This window comes from Mesitornis unicolor, unplaced genomic scaffold, assembly GCF_000695765.1.
Source record: "Mesitornis unicolor isolate BGI_N332 unplaced genomic scaffold, ASM69576v1 scaffold7604, whole genome shotgun sequence".
NCBI lineage: Eukaryota > Metazoa > Chordata > Aves > Mesitornithiformes > Mesitornithidae > Mesitornis > Mesitornis unicolor.
The window spans coordinates 67,518-77,212 of record NW_010179354.1 but is presented as its reverse complement, the minus strand read 5'-3'; the positions used below and the strand labels follow the sequence as shown (position 1 = coordinate 77,212).

At 52.3% G+C, this 9,695-nt stretch overlaps 1 protein-coding gene across 1 annotated transcript in view; it reads left to right on the top strand.

Annotated features, from left to right (window-relative positions):
- Nucleotides 1-9,695, top strand: part of LOC104539253 (netrin-1-like) — a gene marked incomplete at its 5' end in the record, with an annotated part of 46,818 nt that overhangs the window by 19,166 nt on the left and 17,957 nt on the right. The window contains 1 exon segment of the mRNA XM_010182729.1: nucleotides 20-73. Within this exon segment, the coding sequence (XP_010181031.1) occupies nucleotides 20-73 (54 nt within the window).

Genomic DNA, 9,695 nt, shown 5'->3' with positions numbered 1-9,695 from the left:
TTCCTGCCATCCTGCACAGAGATCCCTGCCGCTCCCCCCACCACCGCTGCCAGCAGCACAGAGGAGCCTGCAGGTACGTTGTCTCTTCTTTTAAAGAATCTTGATGGTGAGCATCTTCTGAGCAATCTGAGATGAAATTGCATTAAATTAATGCATAAATTCTGTTGTTTGTGCTGGGAGAAGTGGTTTCCTTTTATTCCCAAAATGTCTGCGTGTTTGAAAGAAGTGTGCGGCATCCCAAGAGACAGGTGTTTCTAGGAGCACATGGGAGTGTAGAGAAGATGCAGAATGATTTTCCCAGAGGTGGTAAATCTATAAGCACACATAAGTTACCCTATGTGGAACCAGTAGCTTATGAAAAGAGGTAAGGACTGAAGACCATCACAGGCTGATTATTGAAATTTAGTGGCCATCTCCTCAAGGGGCTAAGAGAACAGTCCTGGTGGAGGAGGACTGGAGAACCAAAAATCCCCCAAAAGAGAACAAAAGCCCTAAACATTGCTTACTGCTGCATATGGGCATTTCCTTTATTTGCCTAGTTCTGCATACCTTTTGTGCTAAGCAGTCTTAGGTGCTGATGTGACCTGTGTACATTAACAGCAATGTGTCTTATGTCCAGTTTCGTGGGTCCTTGAGGTGGGACATGGCTGTGGTTGGTGGCATTGTTGGGGACAGTTGTACCCAGAGGTGTCTCAGTGACTGTAAGAGCTGGGGAAGAATCTTAGCTTGGAGCAGGAGGTCATGCAGCTGCAGGTCCTGCAGTAAAAGGTCCTGCAGTGGCAGCTACAGCCTGGGGACAGCAGTGCAGTGCTGATGGACTTGAATCACCACATCTATGCAAGCTGCAATAGAGAGGATCACCCTGAGAAAGCTCTGGCATGTGAGAGTGTGTGTATCCTCCCATTTCCCCTCCCCTTGCTTTTGTGCCAAATATGACCCACACAATGCCATCCCAGGGCTCATCATGTCTCTGTACATCCCATCTCAACCACAACTGCACCGACACCCCACCATCCTCCCCTCCCAATTTCCATCCCCAGAGGGACCGACACCAGCCCCTGCCATGTCACCGAGGGACCTTCCTGTCCCCGTCTCCCCTGGGTCTGAGCAGGAGCCAGAGAGCCCCAGGAAAGGGTGACTTATCCTTCCCCTGCCTGTAGATTCCCGGGGTGTTTGAACAGCACCGCAGCTGTGGCAGACACGAGGTGTAAAGACTGTTTACTTTTGTCTCACCAGTGCAGGAGGGTTCATAAATTAAGGATTTTGAACTAAAAGTGAACTCCGAGCCAAGGCTTGCTCCATGGCAGGGCTTTTCACACAGGCTGTGGGTGTTGCTGTATGCTCAGGAGCTCTTCCCGGGATGAGGAACCCAGGGAGCAAAGGGACAGGGTCTTTGGTCCCCAGTGTCATGGGAAGGTGAAGCTCAGGTTTTTCCGTAGGACTGATTGAAAAGACAAGCTCCGCCACCTGTAAACACAGTAGCAGCAACTCAGTGTTTCAGTGTCTTTCCTTAGGCTGCTATTAATTAAACACTTAATTACACACCACACTTAATTACACACCATAGTGCATCTCACCATCTTCCCAGTCACAGAGACCTCCTCCCCAAAGCTCACATTAACCTTCTGTTTTGTCCTGGCTGAATGGAGACCCTGTGTGGGGATGTCCCCACCACTGGGCCTGGGAGCAGAGCCCAGGTCTTTTCACGAGTATCCTGAGAGGTGGCTCCTGCAGCCTCTGCAGCTCTTTCATATATCCCAACATCACAGTTTGATGTAGGTACATCCCAGCAGTGTCAGCTAAACATGCTGGATGCACAAGACATAGCAGGCTTCCTTCTCCCCATCTCTTTCTGTGAGATGTAAATTCAAGTCTGCAAATCCCTGTTTCACCCTTTGCTGTAAAAGAAGCCCACAGTTCAGTCAAGACTTTTAGATGCTTAAGGGTGGGTTTTGCCCATCCACAGGGACTCTGCTGCTGATATATGGAAGGCCTATAGGCAGATAAAGCGTATCAGCTAGTGGTTTAAAGATCAGTGGGACCTCTAGAAAAATGTGCTTGCTACAGCGCTGAGTGCACAAGGCAGGAGAGGCTTCATCCCAGCCAGTCCCCACTGCAGCAGAAGGCGGATGGCAGCAGAGCAGGATCTGAAGGATTTACCTGGATCCTGCTGGAGCGAGCTCTGCTCCAGGGTGTCATCACGTTAAACTGAGCGTCTCCACCTTCCCCTTTCTACTAACTGATCTTTGAGGATGGGGCTTTTGGCACATGGCACCGTGATTCCCAGACTGAGTGTGTTGAGTGGGCAGCTGAGCACTACTTGGCCCTTGCAAACCTGTGAGCCAGTGTGTTCATCCTTCATCGGGTAACAAAAAAACCCAAGCAATGCTTAAATACGAAATGCTCAACAGATGAACTATCAGGTTTCTCATGGGATCCTGCTATTTACCAAGAACTCGCAGAAAAAATGTTTTGTCTCATGTCCTGGGAACACTGCTCCCCCTACATCCTCCCAAACCTACTTTGTTCCCTGCCTGCAGCAGGGATGGCAGAGCAGAACTCTTGCACCATGATGCCACCGGGCTTGTCACAGGCTCTGCCAATGACTGTGGATGTTTGGCAGCTGAGAAGATGCAGAGATGTCTTCTCACAGCCCTTTCTTCAAGGAGCTTGGTTCCTGGGGTGAAGCACCATGTGTAGCTATAGCATCTCCATGCTGGGATCTCCTCACACCATTGCTGACCCCAGAAGCAGAAGCAGCCTCAGCCCTCATGCTAGGAACCTCTCAGCCAGAACCTCGTGCTTGGTAGAGTCTTCTTTCCTTGGGCTCCTTCCTGCCAGGGGCCAGGGCACATCTCACCCAGTGCAGCTGCCCCAGCCCATTCCTAAGGCAGGACCCATCTCATGCCATCCCCTGCTGTGCTCGAGGTCAGGTTGTAGGGCATAGGATGCATTTGTGAATGTGTAACTTATTGCTTTGCTTCATCATCATGGTGGGAAGCATCCCTCAGGTCACCTTTGCCCTGCTAAGCTGTTTAACAGCCTTGGAGTTGGTGGCAAGAGGCGATGCTTGGACTGTGTCCCTGAGTTTGAACTGGCCACAGGGATCTCTCAGTGCTTTTTCACTGCTGTTAGGAGCTCGTTTATCAGGGCACAATCCTATTCATGAGTCCAAAAGGGCCTTTCTGAGGCCATTCTCTATTATTCAGAGTCTTTTTCCTGCCAGTCCCCACGTCCTCTCACATCTTTCCAGAGCGTGACCATGTGAGGGGCTGAATGCAGGCAAGGGCTTGGAGGAAGCAGCCTTTATCCATATCCATCAGCCAACATCCAAGCTGAAAGGAAAGAGCTGATGAAGCCCCAGCCCTGCTGCCCCCACTATTCACAGGCAAGGACTGGTCTGGGGGTGGCCCATCTCCCACCTGTGTGCTCCATGCAGATACCAACACAGCCAGGGATACAGCTCCTTTCCATGATCTCCCTGCACTGTCCTGGGCAAATGCCAACTGGGGCAGCTGCATCCAGCCATCCCAAATTCCACGTGCCACCCCAATTGGCCACAGCCCTCGTCAGTGCCCACCCTGAGCTGATGCGCTGTGGCAGTGTGACCCGTGGCAGCCCCAGGCTGTGAGTCACAGCCACCAGCTTGGCGCCAAGCACTGAGTCAAGCAGGCTGGGGCCGGTGCTGGGCTATTTGCCCCTGTGGCCCCTCGGCTGTCCAGCGAGCAGGGCCAGGGTGAGCACAGCAAAAGCACAAGGGAGTGCGCAGCCTATTTTAGGCACTGAACGTGGACACTTTGGTGAAGAGGAGGTCCCCATGCAGACAGTGGGGAGAGCTGGGTGCTCCCTGCCACCCGTGCATCTGCCCGGGCAAGTGCTGATAGGGCTGGCTGTACAGATCAGAGGCGCATTGGTCAGGATGTACCCCTCTCCTTTGGCTGAGGCTTTGGGTAGGTGTCTGCAACATTTTCCAGCCTTGCCATGAACACTCTCACCCTGGTGCTGATGGTGAGGCTGCAGCCTCCAGTCCTGACCCCTGCAGATCCTGGCAGCAAACTACCCCTTTGGGGAAGGACCGAGCCTCATAACTCCTTGTTGTGGAAAGAAGGGTTGTTCAGAGATCTGCCCAAGCCCAACCGGGTTTGTGTAAAGCCAATAATTGAGAACATCTCAGCAGGGTTGGAGACCTCTCTTCGGCAAAGAGACGCCTCACTAGAAGCTGGGAGAGGGCTATCTCTGGGCTGGGAGTCAGCCGGGTGTCCTGACAGCCTGTGAGCCATGAGAAATAACTCGAGAGTGTCTCTTGGATCCCCACGTCACTGGAGGGATGGATCTCACCGCTCCTGCCCAAAGTGGCTACCAGGGACCAATCCATCTCCCAGGAGCTGCTCGCGCCGTCTCCCACGCCCACGAAGGCCCAGCTGAGGCTGAGCCAAGCTGAGCAAGCTGATAGGCCTGGCATCTGAAAATAATTCTTCTCACAGTGATTTTTACTGGACTTTTTAAGCACTGTTTTGTCCAGGAAGCTTGAACCTTCCATATTTCATCACTTCCCCTTGGTGGGGAACGTCAAGCAGTCCTGGGTCTCGGCATCGCTCAGCTCCCACCATCACCCTGAAGTATCCTGCCAGAATTCATGGTGTTTTCTTGGCCAACCCTTAAATTGGCATGACTGCAAGCCAGAGCTCCCATGATATGGGAGCAAAAGGGTTATAGAGATGGAGAAAGACATTAGTGGGAGCCTTTGGGTGCAGGCAGTTCTGGGAAAGATGTTGCTTTATTTCCTTTGCCTGTAGCTATGCAGGACAGAAAGCGCCTTCCTCGCCAAGAGCTGAGTGAGCGTCACCATCACCCTGAGTCAATGAGGGGTAAATTTCAAAAGAGCATGGGCCAAAGCTGGCCTTGGTTCAAGGGGTGGAACAATGTCGACTTTGGTGTGGGGGGCCCTGCCTGGCTCCGCTGAGCTCTCGGAGGTCCAAATCAATTTGGGGAAACTGTCCAAAACTGAATTGTTTAGACGAAATGCATTCATGCTCTCCCATGCCGGGAGGTTGGAGGATGAGGAGGGGGTGCTTCTCATTTTCATGGCCAGGCAAGGAAAGCTCTTGCTACCACCCTGTCCCTTTCTGGTCTCATTCAGAGTTGCAGAAGGGGCCACAGTGAGAGGCAAAAAATAATTAACAGTGGAGGGAAAAGGTTTACAAACCTGCCAGTCAGTCGTTGTCTTATCTGAATCGAATCCAGATTGGCTTGGAAATTATTATCTTAGGTGGATGATTTCAGCTAGTAGTCTTAAATAAAAACAGGTGATTGGATTGATACAACTTTGCATGGTTTTCCCCTGGCAATCGGCTTCCACAGTTTCAAAAGCAGATGTGGACTTTCCAAAAGTCATTTGGGCTCAAGGAGTTGCCTGGTCCCTTTTGTTCCTGGCTGGTGAGGAAGAAGCTGGATGGAAGTGCAGAAAAGGGATAAAACAACAACAACAACAACAACAAAATAGAACGAAAACCCCACTCTTAGTGATCCCTGGGGCTCCTGGGATGTGTGTGGATCCAAAGCAGCTTGGCCACAGGTTGCAGCTTTCCCACAGGCAACCCAGCGCTGAGGTGGATGTGTGCCGTGGTGTGCGAGGATGGTGAATACCTTCCAGAAGCAGCTCGGAGAAGGGAGTTGGGCAGTCAGGTCTCTGCTCTGGGACGATCTGGAAAAGTCTCAAGGACAAACAAAAAAAAACCCAAACAACAAAAACCCAAAACCAACCCCCCAGTCTCATGGGCTGTCTGAGCCTTTCAAGACTGTTCCTGCTTCTGTATCTCACTTGGAAAAAACACCCGCAAAGGTTATGGCATCAGTCCGGGAAAACGGAAATTTTGTTGGAAATAGTAGAAATTATTTGCTTGAAAACGTTGGCTCCCTGGGGGCAGAGCTTTACATCTCCCTCACATGGCTGGACAGCCCCTGGTGCCATCACAGTGCCGAGCCCCCACGCCGTGCCACATGTCAGCGAGAGCATTTGGGACAACCCACTGCCTCCATGCCACCCATTCCTTCCCTGTGCACCACGTGTGTACCTGCACCCACACCCAACACAAACCTCTCCTACAACCTCCACGGTGCTCGTGGGAACCCTCTGCCGCCCTGTACCCATGTCCCAGATTTGAGAGTCGCTCCTAATGCCTTCCCGTCCTGTGGCAGATCTGGAGGCTACGCATCCTTCCCAGGCTGCAGCTTGCTTTTCACTGCTTACAGGCTTAGGCTTTGAGGTGAAAATTGCAAATTTTAGCCAGTATCCATCACCAAGAGCCAGGAATTGGGAAAATTGGCCTCTCTGATGATCGTTACGTCTGTTTCAGTATCCTTTACTGGTAGTTAGAGTAGGTCTGTCCTAAAAAAAGGTTGCTTTTCTTCTGTCTGAAGGTCAAAAGCTTTAATTTTTGTCTGCTCATGCCTGGAGGTAATGCACCCTCAGAGAGTCCCCTGCCCCCAGGAACCCCTTGGGCAATCACGGCGGCAAGCAACAGGGATGGGACTCATCCGTCCCACAGCAGAAGTGCAAAATGCATATTTCAGGGTGGCCACAGGCTCACAGCCATCTTCATAGATGGACTTGAAGGAAAAGGGGTCCCTCAGGTCTACTGCTACCAGCACTTGCATCCCCATAGTAAAATCTCACCAGGCACTGTCAGAAGATGAATTAAATCCCTCATTCCCACCACAGGTACAGAGGCTGTGCTTGAATTTCATGGCTCAGGCAGCTTATTTCCAGCCTCCTGGGCAGCTTGTACCCCTGCATCCCCATGGGAACGTGGTCTTTTTGGCTCAACAGCTCCATCCCAAGCAGTGGTTGTAGACCACTGTTTCCCCTGCTCACGAATGCATAAACACTGTGATCATCACTGCAGCAACAGCTTCAAGGGAAAAGTGACATTAGGAAAGGATTAAATGTACCATAGCTCCTTTTAATGAGCTGCAGCAGCTGGAAACAAGGAGTCAAAGCCATGTGAGCCGCCAGCTGCCTCCACAACATCTGTGAGGGGTGCGAGGCTTCCTCGGAAAATGACAGCATGGGGACGGGCCACTGGCATTGGGCAGCGCCTCTGCTTGGGACAGGACGCAGGGCCAAACTGCTGCTCTCCGGCTCCTTCCTGAATGCTTACTGAAACCGCTGGACCAGCTCCCTCCCCGGGTGAAGTCAGGGGCAAATCTTTCCCCAGTGTTGTACCCACAGAGGCAAAGGCAATGGGTGTCACTGGCTTGGCCAGAGAGGACCTGGCTCATCACTCCGTGCTTGGGCAGGTGAACACAGCTCTTGGGTGGGCTCTCAGAGGGCTGGAGGAAGCAAGTCCCATGCCACACTGATGTTCATATCTTCCCCAGCACTGAACAAGCAGGGAGGGAAGGGAGCAGCTCCTTGAACCTCCATCTCCCCCTGCGTCCCATGGCCATGGCCCTCCTCCATGGGGCGATGGTTGGGTTGGAGTCTCCCCCTGTGCTGCAATTTTGGCCCCAGACCAACCCTGTCAACATGTGTTGAACACTGCAACTCTCCCAAATCTCAGATGGGCAGTCCCAAGCAGTGACCGCAGCAGGGCCAGGTCTCTGCTGGGCTGGACTGGTTGGGTGGCTACGAGCCTCAGCTGCTGGGCACGGCACAGCCACACAAGCTTGTCCAGCCCCTGCCACCCCTGGGCTATGGCTGGCGCTGTGCTCCCCAGAACACTGCAGTGTCACAAGGAGATGCTCTCCACCAAGCAGAGGGAGCACAGGCTCCTGTGGGAGGCTTATCCTGGGGCAGATCTTCTTTAGCAGAGTATTGAGGAGGAAAAGCCTGGAGGTTTCTGATTTCAAACTAGAAACCAACAAAGGAAATCACAAAGTTTTAACTCCACAGAATTGTAAGCGGCGTACTGGCTAGCCCCAGTTTTTTCAGATTTGAAGTAGTCTTGATAATCACTCCCCATCAATTTTCAATGAAAAGGAGCATGTTCATGTGTGTGTGCACTTGTGTTAGCGCTCACACATCTGGAGGGGATCAGCATTGCAAGGGACTAGTGTGAATTGGGTGTGGGGCTCAGCAGTGCTCACCTCTTGTATTCCCCAGGCTGGGAATAAGTTCTGCACAGCTGCCTGCAGCACATTTGGGAGGTGAAATTCTCATTATAGTCACCCTGGTGTAAATGTGGGCTCAGTCTGGGGGTCTCCAGCTTTGTACCCATCCAAATGAGTAATTAATTCGGCTCTGCATGGGTATTCTCTGACTTGTCTCAGGCTGTGAGCAAGGTGATGGATTGACCGTGTGATTGATTGACTGATTGATCGGCCACAGCATCCAGCTCCCTCCTGAAAAGAGGTTTCTCACAGTGATCCACAGTGAATGGCTGTGAGCACAATAGGGGTGGGGGGCTTCCAGTGAGGAAACTTCTAGACACTTCAAAATATTTCAGAAAGTCGGGGGGGGAAAAAACAACCAAACACCACAAAACTTCTGCTGAAATGCAGATAAGCTTCACGCACAACTACATCGTGCTCTTACAATCCCATTACAGGGCCTCCTGCATCCCCACACCCCTTCATCCTTCCATCCCTACCTCCCTCTATTCCCACATTCCTTCTTCCCCAAACCCCTCCATCCCCACATCCCTCTGTCCCTACATCCCTAGCTCTGGGGTGCTGCCACCTCAGGGCCTGTCCTTCTGCCAGTGGGAGGACCTGGGTGCCCACAAGCCCTGGGTACTGCAGCCAAGCCATAAGTATCAGAGCAAGGACTTGCAAGGCCAGCATCACTGTCGAACCTATCTTAAAAAAATTAAAAATAATGGTGATTCTGAAGTGAAATGAACTTATTCTCTCCCTGTCCTGGGACATTTCCAGATGCTGCTTCCCCTTGGCAGAACAAAGCTTTTGCCCCCAGCACTGTCTCTCCGTTGCCGCATTTCCCCCCAGAGCGGAAAGTCTGTTTTGCTCTGGCTCTGCTTACATCCTGCCCCCGCATCCCGCACAGCGCCCGCTTGGCCGGCAAGCTGCTGTCAGACCAGGAATTTATAGGGTGGCCAGCGCTCCCGAAGACAGATGGTTTCCTATTAATGTATTTAATCATGTCGACGGCGGCTCTCAGCAGGGCTGGGTTCCCGGGGGTGCTGGGAGCGGCAACCCAGGAGTCTGTCAGTGGTCAGAAGCAGGGGACACGTTTGCAGTGGGGATGAAATGTTATCGGGGGTGGCACCCCATGTCTCCCACATGTCCTGGGTTTGCTCCTGTGGGGAGTGGGTGGGAAATGTGCTGCCAGCCCTGTTTGCTCCTGGGAGAGGGGTGAGGAGGGTGCAGAGACAGGGACAGATGCAACGTAAAGCCTCTGTGTTTGTGTGATGTTTGGTTGGATATGAGGAGGAATGTCTTTACTGTAGATGTTATTAAGCACTGGAACAGGCTGCCCAGGCAGGTGCTTGAGTCACCATCCCTGGAGGTGTTTAAAAGATGAGTAGATGTTCATGCTCAGGGACATGGTCTAGTGGTGGACTTAGAGCTGGACTGATGGTTGGACTTAATGATCTCGAAGGTCTCTTCCAAACAAAACCATTCTCTGGGTCTAGGGCAGTGTCCAGGGCTGGTTTCCCCCCTGAAGGCAGCAGCCAGAGGTCCCAGGGCCAGACAGTCAGGGCTCCGCATGTGCCCCCCAGCACCCGACCCCTCCA